The sequence below is a fragment of the Malus domestica genome, chromosome 11 (assembly GCF_042453785.1).
Source record: "Malus domestica chromosome 11, GDT2T_hap1".
Lineage (NCBI taxonomy): Eukaryota > Viridiplantae > Streptophyta > Magnoliopsida > Rosales > Rosaceae > Malus > Malus domestica.
Window position 1 is genome coordinate 37,188,334 of NC_091671.1, and position 27,142 is coordinate 37,215,475.

General features: G+C 35.9%; 2 protein-coding genes across 2 annotated transcripts; one reads left to right on the forward strand and one right to left on the reverse strand.

The window, feature by feature from the left end:
- Positions 1 to 478: 478 nt before the first annotated feature.
- LOC103408048 (mitogen-activated protein kinase 19-like) lies at positions 479 to 5,488 on the reverse strand. The gene is made up of 10 exons (XM_008346917.4): positions 4,903 to 5,488; positions 3,540 to 3,948; positions 3,200 to 3,327; positions 3,035 to 3,094; positions 2,455 to 2,604; positions 2,198 to 2,353; positions 1,884 to 2,095; positions 1,681 to 1,782; positions 1,381 to 1,538; positions 479 to 1,061 (listed from the first exon to the last, which is right to left on the reverse strand). Exons 1-10 carry the CDS (start codon positions 4,927 to 4,929, stop codon positions 640 to 642), a joined length of 1,824 nt encoding a protein of 607 aa, XP_008345139.2. The 5' UTR covers positions 4,930 to 5,488; the 3' UTR covers positions 479 to 639.
- A 4,456-nt stretch (positions 5,489 to 9,944) lies between these two features.
- On the forward strand, positions 9,945 to 23,979 carry LOC103408064 (uncharacterized). Its single transcript, XM_070808528.1, has 12 exons — positions 9,945 to 9,975; positions 12,801 to 12,859; positions 15,255 to 15,265; positions 15,887 to 16,290; positions 16,399 to 17,784; positions 17,898 to 20,771; positions 22,224 to 22,305; positions 22,391 to 22,523; positions 22,879 to 23,036; positions 23,158 to 23,610; positions 23,719 to 23,871; positions 23,949 to 23,979. The coding sequence occupies exons 1-12, from the start codon at positions 9,945 to 9,947 to the stop codon at positions 23,977 to 23,979; spliced, it is 5,775 nt and encodes a 1,924-aa protein (XP_070664629.1).
- The last annotated feature ends 3,163 nt before the right edge of the window (positions 23,980 to 27,142 follow it).

The window sequence follows — 27,142 nt, forward strand, 5'->3', positions numbered from 1 at the left end:
TTTCATCTTGACCACCTTGTTTGGACTAAAATTAAACAGTTGGCCTGTTGAAGGCCCAGCCTCTCACTCATGTTTCTGCTGTTGGATATTTAACCTTAACAGGAATGAACAGTGAACGGCCCAAAGGTTTTGAAAACACTTTTGACATGAAAGCCTTTTACTTGGGCCATATATTAGTGAAGCGCACAATTTACATCGAGTGAAGGGAAAAGGGGCCTCTTTCCTCGCGTAACTGTATAAGTTTGCCTGACTGTGAGACCTACTTGTTGAACAGAGAAGAAAGTCGGCCACAGTGATCTAGGACTCCCGTGTGGAAGGGCTCTCGCTCAACGAATCAAAGGTATGCCGGGAATAACAAGCTGATGACTCCTAAGAGCTCTCATCGACGCCCTCAAGCTTGGATAGTTTGGGCAATAGCATGATTTCAGTTATTCTACAAGTATCATTTGCCTTATCATTAGTCAATATATATACAAGATTAGAAAACAAAGCTTTATTATTAATTACTATTATCCAACAGTGCATACACATAATTACAGAAGGCACAATTGGAAAGGAAAGAATTGGGATTACACAACCACTCCACCCTCCTCAAATCTAAAGACTCTCACGCCTCTTGAATCCCCACATTAAAACCACTTAAGACAATCCATACTGAACAGCTCCAGCGTTCCGGTGAGCAGCTACAGCTACGGCTGCAGCACCTACAGGACCAAACTGAGATTGCGCCTGCAGTAATTTGGAATCTATCGAGTTTAATTGATCTACTTTGGTGGGTGGTGGGTAGTATGGGTTCATGTTGACTTCAATGGCCATGCCCGGTGAAGGTTTTCCTGCTAAGTTGCGCTGTTCGGGCTGGGGTTGCAGTTTAGCATGTGATTCATCCCTCCGCATCTCCGCTCCAGCCTTGTCTTGATTGGCAGTATGAGTTCTGAAGCAGTGTGGAGTGACAGACTGAGGAGGAACTGCGTTTCTAGAGAATGTCCTTGGATCATAGGTTTCCTTCACATTTCTGCCATTCTCATATGGAAGAACTGGTCCAACAACTCGCCCAGGTTTTGCTGTAGGGGAAGGAAATATAATTAACACTGGTAAAGCAAAAACAAAACGAAAAGATGCACCAATGTAATACTACTAGAGCAAAAGCAAAAACAAAACGGACAAAACTAACTATTAGACATAGTCAGTGCCATAACAATAAGTGTTGGGGAACACAAAGAGGGATTATTGGTTCCAAAACCAACTTTGCCTCATCACAAATCATCAGTACATCGTAATAAATTCTGCCACTTTGAATTTGAAATTGCATACCTTAAAATAAGAATAGCTAGGTATTATCACATCCCATAGCTAATGCTTGACAAGAAGGCAGTGGATTACCTGTTGGCACCCTCGGCGGCGGCCGTGAAACCTTTGGTGCATTTCCAGAAGCGTCTGTTACTCTAAAACTGCTGGAAGCCTCCTCTGTCTGCCGGTTCTCATATGATAGCAAATTTGGCTGTGCATTAGGGGGGATTGTACTCGAGTGAACGGTGGATCTGAAGACAAGGAATATGATTAGATGCGCACATTCACAAAAACATAAATAATCAAAGAAAAATTCTCAAAATCAAAATATTTACTGATGAAAGCATAAGACTAATATTGACCTACAATGAAAGGAACTTGAAAATAACATACCGTGGAAGGGAGACATGCTTCCTCTCTGGAGGAACAACCGATCCAGTTTTCCCACCATTTTCCTCAAGATAAGCAAACTGCTTTCTGAATTGGCCTATAGCACTGCATTGAATAAATGTTATAAATATATGGAAACAGAAAATTCTATATAACAAGAAAAAATGTAATAGGATTATAGGATTGCTAAGAAGTAAACTCTCAACCTTGGATACATAAAACTTGTGCCTTCAGTTCCATTCATGTAGTCCTTAAGTAGCTGAGGATGGTATTCTAGTATTTCCCGGTAAATTAGTTCTCTTATGTCCTCTTTTATGACCCTTCGCCTTTCAAATTCAAATTCCATCTTTGAAATAGGCTGACAAGAGTGTTCTCTCTCAACTTTGGCTAGGCCCTTGAAGTAAGGATCAGCTAGTGCCTATATAAAACAAACAGAAAGAGGTTTTAGTCCCAACTGTGCTAAACGCATGTTGAGGAAACATTCATGTGGTGAACACACTCAATAAGACATAACACAAACCTGCTCGGCAGTTGGTCTGTCCTTTGGGTCAAAAGCCAATAGCCTTTGTAATAGGCGGAGTGCTAGAGGATCTGCCTTGGGAAATTTTTGTGTAAATGGCACGGGAGGTCTTCTCCGCATTTCCATCAAGTATTTCCTTGCCTTCTCATTTCTAACCTGAATGCGAAAATAGCCATGGCATTAGTAACTAGGGAAAAACAGCAATACACATGCATGTGTGCTTGTGAGAGAGAGAGAGGGGAATAAAAGGCACGTACTCCAGAGATGGTCTCTAGCGGAGGTGTTCCAAGGAGATCAGTGATCAAATCTAATTGATGAATGACACTTTTACCAGGAAACAATGGCTTCCCTGTCAATACCTCCGCAAAGATGCAGCCAATACTCCATATATCAATTGCAGGAGTGTACTGCAAACAAGATGCAAGCAAAAATCAGATCATGGAACCAGAATTTGAAAGCTCATGAAGCACTTAAATCACTCCAGAGAAACGGACATAACCTGACACAATTACCTGAATGACAGATACAACTTCCAGGAGAATTCAATAGTCCTCCCTGAACAAGAATTATTATAATCTAGTATTACTGCTTACTATAAAGCACTCAGAAGACATTCCAGACAGAAATAAAAGCATGATTTCACCTACGTCAAACCAAGTAAATTTAAAACAAGTAGAAATTCCACAGGAGACTGTCCTAAGAGAAAAGTCAATAACAAACCATACAACATCATAACAGAACCAGTTTTACAGTCGAAAGAAAATGGAGAATGATTTAACTATATTGCCATTGGCTCTGAAATCTGAATATATGTCATTGATGGTAGAAAATCCATACCTTGGAAAAGAATGACCCACATAGTTCTGGAGCTCTATACCACCGTGTTGCCACGTAGTCCTATAAATGCATCAAAAGAAGCAACATAGATGACATTATTTGATAAGCAGGTTTGAAACGTATAAAATTCTTTTGAAGGAAATTATAAGCTTGAAAATTACTTACTGTCCAAAATATTGTTGTTGGAGTATCATTAAAGGCAACTCTTGCTAGTCCGAAATCACAAACTTTAAGCTTGCAATTTGCATTTGCCAGTATATTTTTTGGCTTAAGATCTCTATGATACACATTGGCTGCAACCAAAAACACTTATACTTATCATGAAATTCACCCTTGGTTTTCCATAAACAACAAAAAACTAAAAATAGAATACACCTACCATTCAAGAATTAATACAACTATGGATACATTCAGCACTTAAACGCATTGTTTATGAAATTTAACAATGTATGGAAAAAAACAAATAAAGAACAATGAGCATAAATGAGAAAAATAGGAGAGTCACCTGTATGCATATATTTCAAAGCACGTAGCATCTGGTAAAGAAAGAATTGCTGGTGTTCGCGGGTCAAGTCATCATTAGCCTTGATAACTTGGTGAAGATCAGACTCCATGAGCTCAAAAACAACATAAATATCTTTGAACTCCCTCTTTGAAGGTGGCAACATTATGCGCTTAATTTCGACAATATCAGGATGTCTTAAAAGTCTAAGCAACTTAACTTCACGCAAGATCCTAATAGCATCGGAGATGTGCTCAAAGATACTATGTATTTTCTTTATCGCAACTTTCTCCCCAGTATGTGTGTCAATAGCTGCACAAACAACCCCATAACTTCCTTTCCCTATGACTTCAAGAATCTTATATCTATTAGCTTCACCATATTCGGTGAAAAAGTCCATCTCTTTCAGCTCCTGAAAATAGCAAAAATAGATTTAGAAAAACATGAGCGTGCATATATAAATTTCAAAAATCAACAAATTGCAACTTCCTTTTTTACAACAAAATACAATGTCATAACATAAGTTTTATGATCGACTAGGTGGTAAGCAGAAAAAATCCAGCAAATTTTTATGAACTGAAAGAAACAGCTTAAGATCGGTCACAAAGCACCAATGATTTCATAACAAATGCTTCTTCCTAAGGTCAAGGTTTCCTTAACATATCTCAGTTTGTTGAAGTTCTGTTAAAGAGTTACCAAGAGACCCTTTTTGTTTACATAGGAACCGAGATATACATTGCAATAACTACAAACTCAAATGGCCCTCGAAGAAAGTAATAGAACAGGAGAATAGAATCAGGTGCCAGAAGACAAGGGAGCAAAGTAAAACAGTATGCTATGGTGGAGTATCTAACAGTTGTAAAAGGGACTAGATTCCTTGCTTTGAGTGCAATTCCACCACAAAGAAACAGAAAACAAAAAAATAAAACATAATCCGTACCAACACCATATAAAAAAGAATATTCAAAACACATTCAGTAATTAAACCATTCTGCTTATTGGAGTGACCAAAACAAGATATATAGTACCAAAAGTAATAATTACTACAAAAACAGTAGCATCAACAAAACAACACAAGAGAAAAAGCAATTGAACAGTTCACCCAAGAAACTGGAAACTGGAAAAACAATGCCACCCAAAAACCAAATTGGGTTTATGACTAACCTTATAAATATGTATAATATGATGAAAATTTTACATAACCCATAGAAAAATGTTAAAGAAAATCATAAACCCATTAAATTTTGAATGATATCTTCCAAATTCTGGAAAACATTCTCTAAGCAACCAAATCGATGATGATAACCACAACCCAGTTCTTCAAAAACTCCAAAAAAAAAAAATACAGAGAGATAACGAAAGATACCTTGTTTTGGTGACCAGGACGCATCATCTTCTTCTTGCTCTTCTAGTAATCGAACAAAATTCGAACTCCAAAAGAAAACGACGACTGATAAAGCTATAAATACAAAATCTTTGCACCAGGAAGAACAAGAAGAAGAAAATTAAACTATCCACATTTGCCCCAGTCCGAACGACGAGCCCAAAGTCCGTTCTAGCACAAACACATACACCACCAACCTCCTCTCTTATCCAAATCCACACCCTCCCCTCAATTCCCCAATTTCCACAGATCCAGCAATCACAAAATCAACCCCAAATTCAGAAATTTCAACACGAATTGAAAGGAAACCCTAGAAACTTTGGAAAAATCCAATTTCCAAACCCCCCGGGATTGCTCGAAATTTGAAATTGGAAACCCTAGGCTCTCTTTGGGAACGAGAGATCCCGTAGGGCGGCGGTGGCGGCGTCGGATCGGAGAGAAGCGGAAGGGAATTCAAAGAAAAGGAAGAGATAGAGAGAGAGATGATCGTCGTCGTCGTCGTCGTCGTTTTTTGATTTAATTGATAATTTTGATTTGTTCGATTTATCCACCACAACGGACTTTTTTTTTATATTTTTAAATTTGTCCGTCCAATACTGTTAGATTAACTCCATGGAGCTTTCCCCTGACAATCCACTGTTGAATCCACCATTTTGAACAGTAACTGCCTTAAATGAATAGTAACTGTCATTAATGAACAGTAATTGTCATTTGCATCTCCACCCTTGGAGCCCTCCCCCAGACAATAGGCAATAAAATATTAGTTTTTTTTAATTTTTATTCAAATAATTAATCTCTTCCGTTGGATTTAAAAATTTTGAATTCCAACACTCCAGATTGTGCCACGTGTCACAACGGCAACTTTTCTTAATTTTAAAACTATTTTTTCTTTATTTATAAAGCATATTAATATCGATCGTTGATCTCAGATCGAACGGTTGATATTAAATCAGATTTTTTTTATTTTTTTTACCGTTGAGATCCAACGGTCCAAATGAAGGAGCCGTTGAGATCGAACAGACCGTGGGAAGCCACGTGGCTTCCCAACAGTAACTGTGAAAAGCTGTAAAGCTGCCTGTTTTTCTGAAAAGTTGTCGGGCGACGCGCCCCCACGCGCGAGTGGGGTGCACGCGCCTGACTGAAAAAATTAAAAAATGGGCTTGGAGCTCGGGCTCCGGGGCTGTCACAAATTGACAGGCCCCCTGCTCGGGCCTTCTCCACGAGCTCGGCCCCTTGTGGCTGGACCCAGTTGACAGGCCCTCAGGCCTTTTGTTCTCGCCTGTCCCCCAGCCAATTGACATGGCTGGAAGTGCTCTTAGTGTTACTGATGGCGCACGCGTCAGTGGCCGTATTCGTAATTCTTTCAGATACTATGCCTCTTTCGGTCATTTAACCATAGAGAATAATAAATTCCAGCTTATCCAATTTGAAATTAATTATGGACCAAGAGGAGATTTTTTTTTTTCTCACACACAATATTGTTTGCTTTTGAGATAATTGGAGCAATGGATTCTCAACTTTAGCTCAATTTAAGCTTTGATTGTTGAACTAAAAACTCGTTAGCGTTGGTCCCTGAACTTGTAATAACGTAGAGCAATGGTCCTTTTAGCTAACTCTATTAGAATTTCTATCCATTTTTTTTTCCCTTTTTAAACCCTTTAATTTGGATGGAAGTTTTAACGGAGTTTGCTAAAAAGACAATTGCTCCACATTATAACAAGTTCAAGAACAATACTCACATATTTTAAGTTCAATGACTAAGGCTCTAATTGAACCAAAGTTCAGGATCATTGCTCAAATTTTTTCTTCCTTTTTATAATATATGTAGCTGAGTACGTAGTAATCAACTTGCCCTGTATATCAAGTCATAGGTGATTAATTTGTGTATTGAAGTTGCCGGAAGAATAAGGTCACCAATTCAAATCTTAATTCATCTTGATCGTCATCTAGTTGGCCGGCCGCCAAAGTCATAGTATCCACAACTAGTATATAGTAAGTTGCAACATGACTTTCCTGGACCAATACGTTGTTTTCATGCATTGCTGTTTCTGTTTCAACCTCTACACACCTCACAAATTACCAATGTATATTGCCCCTCTCTCTCTCTCTCTCTCTCTCTCTCTCTCTCTCTCATCCACTCGAGGAAGCAGATTGTCAAATTCTTGGAGGTTGGCGTAGTGATGATCGTCATGGTCGTATATGTACGGACATCCGTACACATTCATGCACAAAACTACAACCAACGTCGACATATTACTACAACCAACGTCGACGTATTCTATATGCACACAGTAGGGCTGACGAAATAGAACTAAACACACTCAATGGGAAAGTTTCTTGCCCATCAAATATATGTCAAAGACAAGCATTGGTTACAAACATCAACCGATCCAGGGTTTATGCAAACACACAACTATTACAATTTGAAGCTCATATTACACAATAGAGTGTCTTATGTATATCAACTCACTCAGGGGGAGAAATTAGAAAATTAGTTTACTAGGGCACAATTAATTAAGTAGCAGCATACGCATAGCTCTATCTATCCAATAATAGTGTGTATCCTCAAAATTGTTTTCTAGTTTTTTTTTATGAGGTATTTCGTTAAGTATTTGGTCGATCCATACCACTGTGTGCTTAGCGTACACTCCCACCCTTTAATACTACTCTTTTATTTGTGTCTTTAGGTCAATATTTTTTTTAGCACAACGATACATTTTACACTAAGGGGAAGGGGGAGATCGGCTAAACCACATAATGGGCAACCTAATTTGGTATCAAATTCGCCATCCACGAGATTCGAACCTAAGACCTCTCAATTACAAGGGCATAGAAATACCACTAGACCATAATACTAAGTGCTAGGTCAGTATTGTTATGATCAATAAAACAATACGTATAGAGTCGGGAGCCATAATTTATAAGAAGATTGGGAGGAGGAGGGTTAACGCGTCCTTTTCATTTCAAGTATAAAATGATACAAAAAAAACTTGTTAAATACGACGCTAAAAACTCGTCTTGTAAACTCATGAAAGCGTCGTTTAAGCATTTTAACTACGGTCATGCAACGCTTGTGATCGTGTCGCAACTGCTTTGATGGTGGAATTAAACAAAGTATTTGGGACATGTTTGACACGTCATAAATGCTTTTATCCGTGCAATTTTTTTGCTGAAAATACAAAATGGCTAGAAATGATATTTGTTCAGTGAAAGATTGGGTTGCAATTTATAATCTTATTCGCAATCATCCTAAGTTCAAAAGTAAAATAATATATGAATCAAAGAATTGTGCTTTAGAATTCCTAATAACATTGAAAATACACCATCCGCATATCCCAATACATAATCCTACTAGAGTCAAATATAAATAATCTAGTCCCAAAAGTTATGAACATTTTTTTTTATTTCAAATATGCTCCAACATAGTTCAAGAGTTTAATTATGATCCAGACTCTTCATCACAATTTCCATGCAAACCTGAAAAATAAGAATTACACAACCATCAATAACATGTTTCAATTAAAAGTTTAATCTTTAGTATAATGTTTTCTTCAAACCTTTTATGAAAGCAATTGTTTCTATGCTTCTGGGTCTAATTGAGGTTGCTGCTCATTACTCCCATATGTTTCTTGCTGATGGCTTGATGTATTTAGAGCCTATATTTAATACCAAAACGACGAATAGAAATCAAAATTGCTCAAAATTTCACACTAATTTATTCTAATAAATTGAAAAGAGAACAAAATCACATTCAAATGTATATACATTTCCACTTTCGCTTGGTGATGTGTTAACATGGAAACCAATATGAGTCATCATGAGATGGAGTTTCAAATTGACTTCACTATACTTGGATCGGAGATCTTCAATTTTAGATTCATGCTTAGCCTTAAGATCATCTATCCCAGTCTTATATTCTCTTTCTACCTCATCTTATATGGTGTCCTCATTAACGTCGAAAGATCTTGAACTTGAGATGGAGTTATATCTATTCCATACATGCGAACACGTCCATGTGCATCAAGTCCTATAACTCTAGTAAGCACCTCATTTTGATAATCCTCATCTTGCTCATGCTCTTCCCTTTCTTCCAAGCATTGATTAAATTGATTCTACAAAACATGACACAACCAGTTCAAATGACCAAAAGATAAAATTAATGCACAACCTAACTAATCAAAACAATTGATATCAGAGTGCAGAATGAACAAGACTAACAAAATAATAAGAATATTATTAAACTAACTGAGAATGCCGAAATGGCTACAAAACGCTAAGAGACTATATTGTGAATGACTTGATAATTCTACGAGCTACAAAGCATCATATATATAGAGAACTAACCTAGCCCTAATAAGCAAGAAAATGAAACCCTAATACTAACGGGCTAAGCCCAAATTCAAACAATAAAATAATCCTAAATTCCAACACCCCTCGTCAAACTCATGGCGGTACACGTCATGAGTTTGCCAACAAGCAGATGCAGATGCAAGCTCCGTTAGGCGGACAAGACAAGACAAGCTCTGTTAGGCGGACACGACAAGGTAAGCTCCGTTAGGCGGACACGACAAGGCAAGCGGGCAATCAAGCGAACAAACGAACAATCCAAGTGAGCAGGCGAGCAAACAAGCAATTCCAGCAATCAACAAATTTTTATCACTCGAGTGGTCACAATTCCAAACAGGCCAACCAACAATTCCTGCAGGCCAAAAACAAACATCCAAAAATAATTTCTTTTTTTCTTATTTTTTTCTCCTTTTTTTTTCTTTTCTCCTTCTGCAATATCCTTGGCCCGTGGAATATGACGGATGTCCTGATCTTCTTTGCCTTCTTCTTGAAAGCAGGGCCTGATTTCACAGCCTTGGCAGTCTTCAAGGCTTGGGCCTTGGGTTCACTTTTCTTCGTGCTATCAACTTTAGCGGGGGCCATTGCTCCAAGCTCTGCGGGAAACAATCCTACCTGAAGACAAAGAGCAGCTGCGGCCGAGGTGTAGGGTTTCCTGATTGCAGCGGCAACATGAGTAGATGGTGATTGGGTGCGATGATGTTGGGTCAGGTACGGCGGTGATGCGGGTTGGGTTTCGATGAAAATTGCAGAGATGACATCGAGTTCAGACTACGACCTTTTTTGTTTTTTTCAAACTAAACCAACGAAAATCTAAACAACGAACAAGACGGACAAACAAACTGATATGAATCAAGGGCAGATTAAATCCCGAAGGATCAAACCTGCTCTAATACCAAATTGAATATCAGAGTGTGGAACGAACAAGACTAATAAAATAATAAGAATATTATTAAACTAACTGAGAATGCCGAAACAGCTATAAAACCCTAAGAGACTACATTGTGAATGACTTGATAATTCTACGAGCTACAAAGCATTATATATATAGAGAACTAATCTAACCCTAATAAGTAAGAAAATGAAACCCTAATACTAACGGGCTAAGCCCCAATTCAAACAATAAAATAATCCTAAATTCCAACAAAAAACGATGTGAATAAGCAAACTTTTTCCTATACTTTGAGTGAAAAATATATAAATTAACTAATACTTACAATAATGCTGCCACTTTCCTCATCAAAAAGGTCTCTATGGTCATTCTTTGTTTTCTTTGTTCTTGTTTTTATAAACATGCTCAGTCGATCCGTTGTCTCTCCCTTCTCTCTCATCTTAAGAGCACACAATGTTTAATCGAGTTAGTAATGAAAATTGTTAAATGAAGAAAATAAAAGCTTTCCAGCATTCCAGCATGCTATATTCAAATTGGACCTGCTTCAAAATTATACCATTCTAGTTTTCCAGCATGGTGTGTCTATATATATATATATATATATATATATAATTAATAAAACATTCATTGTCAACCAAAATTCTATGAAATTATCAGTTTAACCCTCTAATTAAAACAGAACATGAATAAGAAATATGGGGCAGAAATGTAATTTCACAAAACCAAATTTTGTTGTTTCTTTTTTTTCAAAGCCTCACCTACATGTAATCTTTACATATCTCTAAATATAAAAAAAATTAAAAAAAAAAACTTCCCACTCCCACATTCTCTCACTCCTTCCACTCTCCTTCTATTTCAAAAACAAAAAACAAAAACAAAAAAAAAAAAAAATTCTCACACAATTTGTGTGTGCCCATATGCTAGTGTGTGTGTATAAATATATACATCCCCCTGCTTGTATTAGTATTGGTCCTATTATTTTAATTATTATCACTTATTACTCATTGCAAATTATCTATTCTAAAATTGAGGAGGGATTTGACTGTAGCTTAGCTACAGTCAAACGTTTGCCATCCAATTTCACCTTATTTACAAGAAACCCATTACATTTGGGCTGGTATTGGGGCTGAGTTGTTTTGGGCTGCTCATGATGCTTGCCCTGGGCTTTCTCATTTGCTGGTGTGAGCCCGGCCCTTTGGGACTCTAAATGACGAGAGTGCCTATCTGCCCTTCAGATCGCACCATCAGGATTACAAGTTAAAGGGGTGGAGTCGTCATTTCGTTCTTGGGGGTTTCAGAGGTAATGGGGTTAGGTTGTTCCACTTCCCATCATTTCTTTCTTCTTTCTTCAAGCTTGCCGTGACACAGAGACAGAGGCAGAGAGATGTGACACAGAGACAGATAGATAGGGACAGATAGAGAGAGAGACGGAGAGGGGAAGGGAGAGGGGAGAGGTAATGGGGTTAGGTTGTTCCACTTCCCATCATTTCTTTCTTCTTTCTTCAACCTTGCCGTGACACAGAGACAAAGGCAGAGAGCCGTTACACAGAGACAGATAGATAGGGACAGATAGAGAGAGAGAGACGGAGAGGGAAAGGGAGAGGGGAGAGGTAAGGGTCTGGATGACTGCCCGTCCATGCTTCAGATCGCAGAGAGAGAGAGAGAGAGCGAGAGAGCAAGAGGGAGGGGTCGGGATCACTGTTCATTTTCTGTTGCATTGTCAGATAAGTGTTGTTTCAGATTACATTTTGTACCAAATTTTTACTTCTTTTATCATTTCTTGCATTTATGGTTGCGTGCATGTGGTGATTGAAAGGTCAAAAAAATTTGCAGATATTTTTTCCATGTTTGGTTAGGTTAGGGTTTTGTATTTTTTTAATCGATTTGGGCATTTTCTGGGTCTCTATATACTTGGTTGCTTTTGGGTTTTTCATCTCATTCTCGGTTTCTCTCTGTCAAAATTTTTTCCAAGGTTCGTTCTTTAACTTTTTTTTGCGTTTTCAAAATTTTCATCTGAGCTTTGCCATTCGTGTTTAATTTTCTATTATTTTGTTGAATTGGATTTTATTCAATGGGGTTAGTGAACTAAAAGTGCAATTGGGTTTGTTTTGGTTTTGAAGCTCAGACTCTTACATATTTGAAAGTTGAATCTAAGCCTTTCAAAACCTTTGTAAACGTGCTGTCAATTGTAAGGTATTCTGTGCAACAGAGCTTGATATCAATTTTGGGGTCAGTCTTGATTGAATGGGATCTCTGTGTGTAATTGTAATGTTGGAGAGAGAGAGAGAGAGAGAGAGAGAGAGAGAGAGAGAATTAATGGAAATATATATGAATTTATGGGTGATGAAATTTTGGAAGCCCAAATGATTCAAAATTGAAAGTTATGTGTAAATTGATAAGTGTGGGTGTGAATGTTTTTCATTTGCCTACTCTTTTTAAGTTGGTGTTTTCAGTTTTTTTCTGTTTTTGGCCAAATAAAAAAATTAGTACTAGAGCGACATAGTTGTATTAATGGAATCCCTAATTCTAATAAATTAGAGATTCTCAACCCTTATATGATTTTGGTGTTTTCATTTTGTTTGTCACATTTTGTTGTTCTTGCCTAATTGTTATTTAATTAGTTTTGTTTTTTAACTTTGGATAGGTGCTGTTTCAGATTTTGTGTATCTCATTTTGGAAGTGATTCGTAGGTGCTCTGTAAAGGTTAGTCTTATACTCATTTAAAAAAAAAAACTGTGCATAGTAGTTGTTAAATATTGTGGCGCTGTGAATGTGTCGTTTGTGAACGTTTAAAATTATGTTGAATTGGAACAAAATCAGTAAACACAACAGATTGATTTACAATATGTGATTTTCGTAAAAAATGTCGTATTTAAGTTGAGCTCTATTTTAAATTATTTGGATTTTTGCCTCTGTGTCTATGTATGTGCATATCTGTGTGTATGTGGAAATATTTATGGCTGTAATAAACCCTTTGACCGTATTGTTAGCTTCTGTTTAGACTGTTGTTAGTTGTTGTTAAGTTGCTGCCATTTTTTTGTAATTAGTGTTAAAATTTTTTTATTTTTTTAAGATGTTTTTCTTTTGTGATTTGAAGTGGTAATCTGTGTACATGTATATATGTATGTATGTGTCTGTATGTATCTACATGTATGTGTATCTAGGTATGCATCTGTGGGTGTATGTGCATGCATGCATACATCTGTATATATGCATCTGCTTCTGTGCATACATGCGTATGCATGCATGCATGCATCTATGTGTGTATCTACATGTATATGTATGTATGCATGTTGTGTGTGTATGTACATGCATGTGTGTGTGTGTGTGTGTGTATGTGTGTGTGTGTGTGTGTGTGTGTGTGTGTATGTACATGTAGATGTGTGTATATGTAAGGTTTAGGGTTTAGATAGTTTGTGTCTGGATTGTGGTCTCTAATGTTTATGGAAAATTTCTAAGTTAGTTACTATTACAGGATTAGTGGTGATGGATTTGCTATGTTTGTGAATTTCAGAAATTTGGATACTCGAAGGGAACACTTGAGGCTTTGGCTTTTTGAGGTATATTCATTAATAGCGGTTTTGTAACTATATAATATCATTTCTTTACAGGTTTAAAAGTGTAACTATAGAATGTCATTCATTTCCAATCTTTTTGGTATTTTGCCATGTTAGTAATTAACATTTAAAGGTGTAAAAACAGCTATGTTGTATATATATATGGAGTTGCAATATGTGTCAACTGTTACAAGCAAATATAGTGTTGACTTATAAACAATTTTCCCATCCTCATTTACATGTTCAGTGTAGACTTAATTATCCTATTCAGCCTCTGTTGCAAAATACAAATCTCCTTTGAGGCTAAGTGAAAACATGCAGATGATATTTTTTATTAATTTTCAGCGTAAATTAACACTTGCATTTGATTGGTGTAAATATGTATTGTTTGGAAAAAAACTATTTGGTTTCATTTCAATTTATTCCGAAAGATTCATAAATATTTGCCTTAACGTATTGTTTACTTATAAAAAAAAATTGATGTATTTTCTCTATTGTTTTGGATTTTTAAGATTTTAAACAATGTTGGTCGCGTCTATTGAGTCAACCAATTTTTTTTTATTAATTTGTGATTCAGAGAAAATAAAATGGTGAAAGAGATCGATCGAAAACAACAACAAATTCTAGGAGGGGTTTTGGTAAAAGATTTAAGAAGCTTGGTAATAGCTCGAAAAGAAGAACAACTTCGAGGGACAAAATTGTTTTATTCAGAGACTGCTCCAGGACCCAGCACATCGAAAGCACGAAAAATAGAAAAAACAAGAATGGGTTTACGTGTCTATGGAAAAGGTGTCAATCGAAACAAGTTAGTGGTTCACACTATGTATTCACCTAGAAATCGTAGTAATCCGCCGAAAGAAAGTGGGCAGAAGAACTTTTTTGGGTTGTACAATTGGATTTGCAAGTTTAATCGCCCGAAGAAGATTGGGATGCTACTTCTTTGGTTCATCTCCACTGTAGTCGTTTTTTGGATTTTAAAAAATATGTAGGAATCAGCTAGATTTTGAAACCTTTTTTGTTGCTTGATAAGCATAATGATGTAAACGACGAAGTGGAATTTTGGATTTTAAATATGTAGGGATGGGTGGGATTTTGAATTTAAAAAAAAAAAGGTTGTGTAAACCTTTTTTGTTGGCTTACAAGCATAATGATGTAAACAATGAACACCCTTATCAGTTTAATAATTAAGTGTTATTACTGCTCATTTTGACACATTTTTAGCTTTGATTAATTCATTTCTGCCTTTGACAAAAAAAAAAAAACATTTCTACCTTAATGCAATTTTTCCTTGGTTTTGTAATTTGACAGAATTGATGTTAATATTCCATTTATTATATCACAAAAATAATCACATTATTTAGTGGTGATTCATGTTTTGCTTCTGCTTTTAATTACCTTGGTTTTTTTGTCATTTATGTTTATTAACTGGTTAATCCATTGTTTACCTAGGATTGTTCTTTTTTTTTTTTTTTTATTCTGTTGTGTTGTGTATGTGCTTACATTTTTAGCCTTTTTTGTTTGATTATCTTTTTATTATCCAGGTTTTCACAAAGTGATTCCTTTTGCAACTGAAACTGGTTAGCTTTCTCGATTTTTACATATGAATTGGTTTTAAAATTAAACTTTAATCTCATTTACTTTCTTTATTTTATTTTAGAGGATTAAAAAAGTAGTTAGTTCTGGTAAATGTGGATGGATGTTTTAGCTCTTAACGTAGTTTACATGTGGTTTTTTTTATTTTGTTATTTTATGCCTAAAAACTTGAGAATGATTGACAACACCGTTAAAATTAAGTGGTCTTTATTGCTGGTGTTGACCTAATTTAATTAGGTGATTTAATTAGGATTTTGTTTTTGTGGTTATATTTTGGATGTATTTGTGTTTTTAATAGTGCCATCTTTACGTGTGGCGATTTGATTAGTGAGTACGGTTTAGTCATTCGCATGTTTTGTTGGTTTTATTTGCATAGTATTATGCGTAGGAAAGTCAGAATATCTAGGAGGGCAGCTGAAATTCAACAGGCCAATTTAGGTGTTTTTAATGGCGATGTTTGTTTTTGTGGTTATATTTTGGATGTATATATGTTTTTAATAGTGCCTTCTTTACGTGTGGCGATTTGATTAGTGAGTAAGGCTTAGTCATTCGCATGTTTTTTTTGTTTTTATTTGCGTAGTATTATGCCTAGGAAAGTCAGAAAATCTAGGAGGGCAGCTGAAATTCAACACGCCAGTTTAGGCGTTATTAATGACGAAGTTTATCCAGATGATGTGATTTTGCAAGATGTCCCAACTTCTTATGATGAGGAATATAACAACGTTTCAAACTCTTTACTGTTTCATAACAATACAACCAATCATGTCCAACCCAATACATCTGTTTTGAAACAAAATGCATTTATTGGCAATGGATTCAACTCATCTTCATCCGCTGCTAGCACTTCACATGAAATTACTGTCCCTGTTTTCCTTGCCAATGATGCCACTTTGCGTGATATATTTATCACTGATACTCAAGATAATCATCCTGTTAGAAGCTCACATGTGATTGGCCAGGCCGCTTATCAAAAAAAAAAAAAACGTATGTGCTCTGACAATATAGTCCTCTTTGCATTTTTTTAAACTTATTTCAAAAGTTAACTTTAGTTCGCTACTTTGGGGATGATTGTGTCAATCTTTCTTTTCATAGGTGTTGATCCAGACTATGTTGATTTTGGCCCTAGAAATTCTCAATGTCAATATTGTGGCGCTTTGTTTTGGTCTACAGAGCGATTAAAAACAAACATTTCTTCTGTTAGAAGACCACAATTCACTGCATGCTGTATGAGTGAAAAAGTTAAATTCCCACCTGTTAAGCCCACTCCTGCTTATTTGGAACATCTGCTAAATTCAACAAATTCTCAAGAAAGTTCGCATTTCAAAACAAATGTTAGGTTGTATAATTCAATGATGGGATTCACTTCAATGGGGGCTAAAGTTGATGCATCGATAAACAAGGGTCAAGGTCCTTATGTTTTTAAGATTAATGGTCAAGTGCATCATTTAATGGGTTCTTTGTTGCCTCTTGAAGGCGAGAGCCCTAAGTTTGCGCAACTCTACATTTATGACACTCAAAATGAAATCAACAATCGGATCAGTTGTTTTCCTCATTCAGAAGTATCTTCAAAGGTTGACGAACAAATTGTTAGTGGGCTCATTAAAATGTTAGATGAGTGTAATGAGTTGGTTCAATTATTTAGAGTTGCAAGGGATAAGATTAATGAACAGTCAACAAGTTCTTTGCGCTTGCGTTTACACGGCACACCGAGCAACCATGATGCGCAATATAATTTGCCAACATGTGATGGGATAGGAGGGTTAATAGTTGGGGATATCGGTCAATTTCATACCGAAAGAGATATTATTATAGAACACAGGGCAACTGGTCTGCAAAGGATAACAAAGTTGCATCCGAAATATATGGCCCTTCAATATCCTCTACTTTTCCCATATGGTGAAGATGGATACAATAAGGGTCTCCCTTGGAATCCAAATTTTAGAGGGAAAAAACCCAAGACTGGCGGGGTGTCTATGAGAGCATTTGTGGGTTACCAAATTCAGGATAGACCAGGACAGGATAACACCCTGTTAAAGGGTGGCAGATTATTTCAACAATATTTAGTAGATGCATATGCCACGCTTGAAGAAGAAAGACTTGATTTCATTAGGAGAAATCAAAATTCTTTGAGAACTGAGCGTCTTAAGGGAATTCATGAGGCGTTGAGAAAAGGAAATGCAAGTGGTTCCGACATTGGTAAGAGAATTATCTTACCAACTTCATTTACTGGCAGTGCTAGATACATGATAAATAATTATCAGGATGCTATGGCTATATGCCGTCACTTAGGAAATCCTGATTTATTTATCACATTTACATGCAATGCTAAGTGGCCTGAAATTATCGAAGATCTACGTGAAAGACCTGGTTGTAGGGTTGAAGACAGACCAGACATTGTATCTAGAATTTTCAAAGCAAAACTTGACCATCTGGTTAAGTATATAAAATCAGGAAAACCTTTTGGCAAAGTTGAATCTGGTTAGTTATTGGCTTTTCTCAATTCCCAACATTATTTGTTTGTTTTCTCTTCTAAACATAAATATCAGGCATTCTGTTTTGATTTTTTTTTTATCTTATTTTTCTCCAAACAGTGATTTACACAATTGAATTTCAAAAAAGAGGTCTCCCGCATTGCCACATCTTGGTCTGGGTCAGTAAAGAGTATAAGTGTCATTCTCCTTCCGATGTGGATTCAATCATTTCGGCTGAAATTCCTAGCCAAGAATTTGACAAAGATAGGTATGATGTTGTTGCACTGTACATGATTCATGGTCTATGCGGTCTTGCAAATGAAAAATCCCCTTGCATGAAAGAAAAAAAATGTTTAAAGAGATTCCCAAAACCTTTTGCAAATGAAACTACTTTTCAATCTGATGGTTTTGTTGCATACAAACGTAGAGAAATGGAAAATCATTTTGTTGTAAAAAATGGTGTGAAGCTTAATAGTGCGTTTGTTGTCCTTTACAATCGTGAATTGTTATTAAAGTATCAAGCACATATAAATGTTGAATCGTGTTGTCAATCAATGCTTATTAAATACCTTTTCAAGTATATCACCAAGGGTGTTGATAGGGCCAGAGCTGTTTTTGAGGATCAAGAGTTTGATGAAATTGTGGCTTATCTAAATTGCAGATATTTATGCCCTTATGAAGCAGTTTGGAGATTGTTACAATTTCATATTCACTTTAGAGAACCAGCTGTTCAAAGATTGTGTGTGCATCTTCCTTCTGATCAAAATGTTGTCTTTCAAGAGGATGATAATTTAAACTACATTGTTAACCAACCTAATCTTGAAAGCACAATGTTAACAAATTGGTTTGAAATGAATGCTCAAGATCCTGATGCATGCCAGTTATCTTATGTTGAATTTCCTTCAAAATATGTTTGGAATAGTGAAAATAAAGAGTGGACTCGAAGGAAAAGTGGTAGATGTCTAGGTAGAGTTGCGTATGTTCACCCTGCTGCTGGTGAATTATACTATTTAAGATTATTGCTTAATTATCAAAAAGGTGGCTTTTGTTTTGATGATTTAAGAACAATTAAAGGTGTTCTTCAACCCACATTTCAAGCTGCATGCAACTCGCTAGGTCTGTTAAGAGATGATAAGGAGTGGAACAACGCAATGTTAGAAGCGATGGTCACTGCATCATCGTATCAATTGCGACAGTTGTTTGTTACATTAGTTTTGTTTTGTGATGTTGCTGATCCGACAACTTTGTTTGAGGCACATTGGAAAATGATGTGTGATGACATCTTGAAAAAGATGGTTAATGCTTTTGGCTTGCAAGATATGTCTAAGTATGAGGATGAACTTAGAAATTCTCTTTTGTATGAGTTAGAAAAGTTGTTTGTAGCTTCAAATAGTTCTCTGTCTAAACATCACCTCCCAGTTCCAAACAAAGATTTGATGGATAAACTTAAGAATAGAAGTTTAAGAGAGGAGTTAAACTATAACACTGAATCGTTGAAAGAGCAGCATTCACTGTTGATGGCACAGTTGAATAAAGAGCAAAAAATAGTTTATGATAGTGTCATAGAGGTTGTTGATGGAAACAAGTCTGGTCTGTTTTTTGTTCATGGACATGGTGGAACTGGTAAGACTTTTTTGTGGACCACTATCATAGCTAAGATTAGATCAGAGAACCGTATTGTTTTGGCTGTTGCTTCATCTGGAATTGCCTCCCTTTTGCTTCCTGGTGGAAGAACTGCACACTCTCGATTTAAAATCCCCATCAGCATTACGGATTGTTCACTTTGTGAAATAAAAAAAGGAACTCATCTAGCACAATTAATTAGTAATGCAGCTCTTATTGTATGGGATGAAGCACCAATGAATCATAAACAATGTTTTGAAACTTTAGATAGATCTCTTCGTGATGTTCTTAAAGGGTCTAAACCAGGTTTTGATGATTTGCCATTTGGAGGAAAGCCAATTCTCTTTGGAGGTGATTTTAGACAAATCTTACCTGTTGTTCCAAATGGAACTAGGGCTGACATTGTTGAAGCTTCATTGACAAGTTCTTATCTTTGGCCTTATCTAACTGTTTTTTTTCTCAAAGAAAACATGAGGCTTTCAAAAACTGGTTTGAATGAGCAGGAAAAACAAGAGTTAGCTGATTTTGCAAATTGGATATTACAAATTGGAAACAGTAATGTTGTTAATTCTATATTGTCAACTGATGAAGAAAGTTCTTGGGTTGAAATGTCAAAAGACTTTCTTATTAATTTTGATGATGATCCCATCAAAAACATGGTTTCAGCAGTGTACACAGATTTTGAAACAAATTTTCATGATGTATCATATTTGAAAGAAAGAGCCATTGTCACACCGAGAAACAACACGGTAACTGAGATAAATGATTTTATGTTGACTATGGTGCCTGGCGAAGGTCACACGTACCTCAGTTTTGATTCTGTGTCTTCTTCGACAGAAAATGTTGAAAATCTTGATATACTTTATCCGCTAGAATTTCTGAACCAACTTGACTTACCTGGTTTGCCGCACCACAAGCTGGCATTGAAAGTTGGTATGCCAGTTATGTTGCTTAGGAATTTAAATCAAAGTTGTGGATTGTGTAATGGGACAAGATTAGTGGTGATGCAGTTAACTGATAGAATTGTGGAAGCAAAGATCATAACGGGTAGCAACATTGGTGAAAGAGTTTACATTCCAAGAATCATTACCGAGTCATCAGAAAATAAATATCCGTTTACTTTGCGGAGAAGACAATTTCCTCTTAGAATTTGTTATCCAATGACAGTTAATAAGAGTCAAGGACAATCTTTGAAGATTGTTGGGCTATTTCTATCTCAAACAGTTTTTTCTCATGGACAGCTCTACGTTGCATTGTCTAGGGTCACCTCAAAACAGGGTCTTAAAATTGTGATTGCTCATGATAGCGATATGCCTTATGGATACACAAAGAACATTGTTTATAAAGATGTTTTGAATTGTTTACATGAAGGTGTGTTGATTTGTGTTTATCCATTCGTTTTTCTTTTTCTCTTTTTGTCTATTTTTTCAAAATTCTAATGTATTCTTTGTTTCATGTGTGTTGTACATTTTTGAGGATTTTATTTGCTTCTAAATTTAATTTGTATAGATTGATGGAGCATATGCCAGTTCGTTTTTTGTTACCATACAAGCCAACAAGGAAACTACAAATTAGGATATGCAGAATTTGGGTGACAAAAAATATTGGAGCTGATCGTCAACCTGCAAGTTTGGACTGTGTCTTTGTTGACAAAGAGGTTACATCTTTACACTTTTTTCTCATTATTAAATAGACACAGTTTTATATTTGTCGAAATGCATCTATCATACTTTTAATATTAATTCGATTTTTCCTTCTCATTGATTAACATTCCATCTTTTTTGTATTACAATTTTACCCCTCAAGGCATATAGGAAAACATATGAAATGTACATCATTTTATACATATTTTAGTCCAAATGTCAAACCTTAAATTTGCAAATCTATAAAATATCTAAGTTTGTTAGTTTGCATGATTTGCTCAATGATTTTATGCATGTGTTGCTATATACTATAGCCATACAAAATATATTTTATACATATTTTGCTACTTGATTTAATGCATTTTTTTATTACTTTAATGATTAATTTAATTTTTTTTTCCTTCTAAAAGGAACATGCAATTCAAGCGACCATGAAACCCTGGGACATCCAATTCTTTTTGGACCGTCTAAAAGTTGGGTTCGTGTACGAGATAGATAAATTTTGTGTTATCAATAACAGAACGTCAAACAAAATTGTCCCTCATGATGCCATGGTTGAGTTGAACAAAAACACTACCATAGTTCCAGTTGAGAAACCAAATCAACTGATCCCGATGCATTGGTTTAATTTAGTTGAATTTCATGACCTTCACAAGAAAGTCGATAGAGATGTAAACCTCACAGGTAAAGCGTCTAATTTTGACTATTGTCACTACTCTAAAATCATTATTCTTAGTTTTTAACTTAATTTAGCTTAAACTGGTTCTTATAACTATATCATACATATATGTTTTTGGTTGTTTGATGGCTTTACAACCGATTGAAGAAATCATTGTGCAAAATATCAGAGTTGAGAAAAAGCGAGACCTCAAACTTCAAAATATTAGGTGAATCATACTTCTCATAAACTGTTATTGCAAATTATACAAATATAGTCATATAAAAATTACATAGAAAGTTCTGACTCTATTTTATAATTGTAGAGGTGAACAAGTTACAATAACACTATGGGCAGAAACTGCAACAAGCTTTTAAGAGGATGCATTGCAGTCGCTTTCACCGCCTGTCTTCATTGTTTTGACTTCACTCAAAGTGAAGAAATACAAAGGTTATACCTTAACAAAATCTATATGTGATCACTTTACTTTTGTATTTATAATTGTTATCTTTATATTTATAGGAAAACCTGTTTTGGGGAGCACAGGCTCAACAGTTTGTATTTTCAATCCTGATATCCCACAACTTTCAAAATATAAACAAGAGTGAGTGAACAAATCTTATTTAATGTTTTTTTTTTGTTTATGTTTTTACCGTCTATATTCTTGGACCTAAAAATGTGAAATTCAGGTTTGAATACCTCAAAACATCCATTGAAATTCTACAAACTTCTGCTGAAAAGTATGGAAAGGGTACTATTATGGCTGATTCTGAACAGAAGACAATTGAACAATTGCTTCTCCTTGATCCAACATTAAACAAGGTCAATCCATTATCACTAAATCATCTCATGTTTTGTCAATTTTATTTTACAACTACTTTCAAATTGATTGTTTGTTGTAATTTGGAAATGACAAATTGTTTTGTAATCTATACTATGTTGTGCATACAAAGTGTCATGTTGTTTGTTTCTTTGTTCATTTATAAGCTTTTGTGCAAAAACTTAAACAACTTATCTTTCATGATTCAATATACATTTTCCAAAATGTTATCTCATGTCCAAAATCTGAATTCTGTTTTATAATTTGGGTGGACATGCATATTCTAGGGTACAAGTGTCATATTTGGGAGTTTATTCTTAAATATTTTTTGTATTTGAAAATTTTATATCATATCAGAATACAAGTTTTGTATGCCAAGCAACAATTGTCGATTACGATTTGACCAGAGGATGGTGGTACAAGTCGTGCCCGTATTGCCACAAAAATGTGAAAAATACATATGGAACTTTCCGATGCTTTGAACATGGGCCACTCGAAAAAATGCCTGAGCCATGGTAATTTCCTAATTTATTTTTTCTACGTTGTTTATATCTCTTTGCAATTAATATGGTTTTTATCGAAAGCATTTTTTAAAATTGCTAAATTTACATCTTGATATCTTCGTCATTTATTTAGGTTTAAAATGAATTTTATTGTGGAAGATGCCACAAATCAATTCAACTTCTTAGTGATCGGAAGGATTGCTGAAAAACTTCTGGGTATCTCTTGCCACTCTTTGGTCATAGAAGAAGGCTACGATGACTCTTCTGTGTTGCCGCCGCACCTTCAAAAATTGGTTGGCAGCACGAAAAAATTCCAAGTCCGTTTTGGTAATCAAAACAATGAGTTTGCCAACATCGACTTTGTTGTTCATGGAATAATTGAGGAAGAAGCATCAGTTGACCCAAAACTTAGTTCGATTGTACCACGTACACCTACTACCAACACTGGGAAACAAGTTATTGATGCAGCAACCCCTATCCCTGTTACGACCTTGGAATCCCATATCCGACAAATCGAATCAGTTGCGACAAACAAGGGTGTAAAGAGGACACTATTTGTTGAAAATGAACCTTCAAAAGCTCGCAGGTTAAGTTTCCCCTTCAAATAATGTTGGTATTCCATTAAATAAAAACATCATGCATGCACTTTATAACGTTCATTTCCATCGTTTCTAAATTTAACATGTTTTCACAGCAAACATGATGAGGGGAGCCAACCACTGTCTACTAATTCAGCCAGAATCTCAGCGGAATTCTCTAACTTGGTTGTCCCAAAAGTTGAACCTAAAGACAAAACGCCAATCAGTGCATTAAGAAGTAAATCACAAACAAAGAAAATCAAGGACAGGTATAATGAGTTATTGTTTACGATAATATATGCCAACTTGGACAATTATTGAATTTTTGTTCTGATTTGTTGTTCAGTATTGGAGATGTTCATTCGCAAAAGAAATGAGCCATAGAAGACTTTAGCATGGACTGCTGCAAAGGATCAAATATATATATTTTTGGCTATTCCACTACTATAAATATATAATTTTTGGGCATTCCACTACTAAAGTTGTCTTATTATTTTATGCAACTGTTGGAACAACAGAAAGCCTTGCAGAACATGTATTTTGTTACGTTGCATGCAGAAACAAAATATGTGTAAACTGCATGGTATTTCAGTCTTTGATGCAAAGACAGTATATTTTGTCATTTGCAACTTTTGTCAATGTAAACTTTCCTTCAAGTAATTTCGATTGTATATTGGCTCTCAATGTCAACTTAATAGATTAGCAATGTAAATTGAATTGCTTATTTTATGTATCAATTCACCTATCTCTTACTTTTTCTTTTATTTTTCTATGAATATTATACATAGTTTGAATACCCGCAGCAGAGCGCGGGCATTCCTGCTAGTGCAAGCTAAAGCATGCGCCCAGTCTAGCCCAGATTCATTTCTTTCTAATGCTTTTGCTAATGGCCTAATTCAATGGTATTGTACTTGCCCATCCACTCCACTTCTTATTCGATCGGTGAAATGCTTCTTTTGAACAGATTAGTATTTGGTTAATGGTTACTACCTCTGTGCCAAGTGGGATCCATGCACACTCAACTAAAAATGTGTGCATATATACATATTTAATGATGCTATGTTCTGTTTCTTTAGAAAATAAAGATGCATATGAGAAGAAGCCAAAATATTAAATAAAAAACTAGTGTTCTGACCTCATGTTTCAATTGAGCAAATGAAGTACGACCAGTCCGATGAGGAGCACCTCCATATGCACGATTAGCCTTATTTGCCTCTGAACGTTTCTATATGTGTTTAAGACAACCATAATTCATCATTATTATAAACTTAATAATGTAATTTTTCCTAATTTACCTTTACATTAGGGAGGTCCCAATACTTTACTAGTGTCTTCCAATATGTGTCATACCATCTTTGCTTAACCCAACACTTTCAATCCCTCCATCTATTGCCAATAACCTTTAAGCAATGAAATTTATATGCATCAGGGATATCTGTGTTATCCTGCAATTATTAGATGATAACTATTAATGAAATGAAGACTTGTGCACCTAAGTAAAATTAGTAAATTTTGTAAGTGTTGTTTACCGTGACTTTTTTTCCAAATATCATCTAATACAAGATCAGGCATTTCAATCCATGAAACATATGTTTGAGGAACCTTTTGACCATTTCTTGCTATAATTCCAAGTTGTCCACTAAACCTGGTTGCATTTTCTTTCATTGGCTTCCATTTAGAATCAAAATCAATATGAACTTTTGTTCCAGTTCCCCACTCTGAGATAGAAAGAGCAACACCCCAACCTTTCCTAATACCTTCAGACTAATCTTCTGTAAAGACTCGTCCATAATTATTAAGGTTTTTATAATTTTAAAACATGAATTTACAAAAATGCTCTTTGAGGCAAAAACATTGACTTTTGTTGACCTCATTATCGTGTCATGTAAGATTCACTTTCTTGGCGTATCGTTCTGGTACTCGTCGCTACAAACACGTGGGCGCGAGCGGAATTGAATTTGGAGCTAGAACGGAGATTTTCAAAATTTGAACTTAAGGGTATTTTGGTAATTTTACCATGTAAAGATATTTTTCATCTGGGACCACTCCCGAGCTGACACGTGGCAGCTTCTTTTCCATTTTTTTGGTGTTCCTCCCGTGATTCTCTTTCTCTCAGACTCTTTCGAACCCTCTCCCTCTATCATTTTCCTGCCATTTCCGTGCCTTGTTCCCTTACCCCAGCCCTCATCTCTTCCTCTCTATACAGCCAAGACAACCACCTCAATTCCCAATTCTTTCACATTTTAACTTTCTCCGCTACCTCTCTCTCTCTTTGTCTTTTCCCCATCTTTGCAATTCTCTCTTTTCGAGCTAACATACCCAACCATAACGATGGCATCACTCACCACCATCACTTTTCCCCCCACTGTGAACCCAAGAACCCTAGAACTGGTGAGGAAACTTTCCCCACGAAACTTATCACCATCACTGCACGATTCACTCTCAACATACACCCTTCTCCGGCGAGTTTCAACTGTTTCCGGCCAAGGTAAGCATTTCTAGAGCCCTTGGATCGTGAGTTAGTGTTTGATTATGACAATTATAGGTGTTAATCACGTGTGGATGTAGGGAACTCTCAGGATTGAGCACTGTGCAACTTTCTAGAAATTGAAACAGTGGCTATTTAGGCACTTTCAAATTCATTTTTCAGCCAACTCCGGCCATGTCACGGCCTTCAATAGGTATATTTTTGTTCCCTACATTCCTAACTTCACTTTGGTTCTTGAATCATCGAATTTGGTTGAGAATCGAGCTTATAATGAGCTCTAAAAAATGGCTCGACAACCTGCAATATTCTTGGCCTTGCGAGGAAGGCGAGTCACTTATACTCGTGGCATGTGGGGCTATGTGTAGGTTGTCTTGGGCCAGGGCGTGGAAAACACTTTTTCAACCAACTTTCCGACGACTCAATTTGGCGCGTGGCGGCGCTTGCGATGGTGCGTGGCCATCCAAGCCACTGCCTTGTGGTGGTGCGTGGGGGAACCTGATGTCCCTCATTAGGTTTTTCGACGTGCCGAATCTGAATCCGTTGTCCGTTTTATGAAATTCGATCATTTTAATAGAGTTTTACTAAATGACCTCTATATGTGCATTTAGGTGCATCTGTGGAAGTGATTCCGCTCATGCTAGTTTGAGTGGCTCTCGGGCAATAAAATATCTGTGAGTGGACCCTTTCTTAATTTATATATTTTTATAAAATATTAGCCTAGCATGCACTTCATATTTCATGATTTGAATATGTTTTATAATATGTGTCACGGACTTCTATACTCAAAATTATGTTTATGAACAGTTATGAATTATTGGATTTGCATATATGGATTTCTCTGGTTTTCAATTACGATTTATATTATTGTTTTACGAACATGAATTATGGGCTTTGAGTATATGATTTTATATGGCTTTCAAACATGATTTATTTTATGGATTTACGAATATGGTTTATCATGGATTTATGAGACGAGGTTTGAGCTTTTAAGCTCCCGTGTTTTGATATGAAATTCTTGAGGTATGTCTTCAGTACTTATCTAGTGGGTTATC

Bases quoted from the DNA above. Each gene is read 5' to 3' on its own strand.
- LOC103408064 (XM_070808528.1), top strand. From the start codon at position 9,945: ATGGTGATTGGGTGCGATGATGTTGGGTCAG. The intron at 16,291-16,398 runs GTATGTGCTCTG...TTCTTTTCATAG, and splicing joins TTATCAAAAAAAAAAAAAAC to GTGTTGATCCAGACTATGTT. The intron at 23,037-23,157 runs GTAATTTCCTAA...TCATTTATTTAG, and splicing joins GAAAAAATGCCTGAGCCATG to GTTTAAAATGAATTTTATTG.
- LOC103408048 (XM_008346917.4), bottom strand. From the start codon at position 4,929: ATGATGCGTCCTGGTCACCAAAACAAG. The intron at 3,095-3,199 runs GTAAGTAATTTT...ATGCATTTATAG, and splicing joins CAACAACAATATTTTGGACA to GACTACGTGGCAACACGGTG. The intron at 1,062-1,380 runs GTAATCCACTGC...CTTCCCCTACAG, and splicing joins GCCGCCGAGGGTGCCAACAG to CAAAACCTGGGCGAGTTGTT.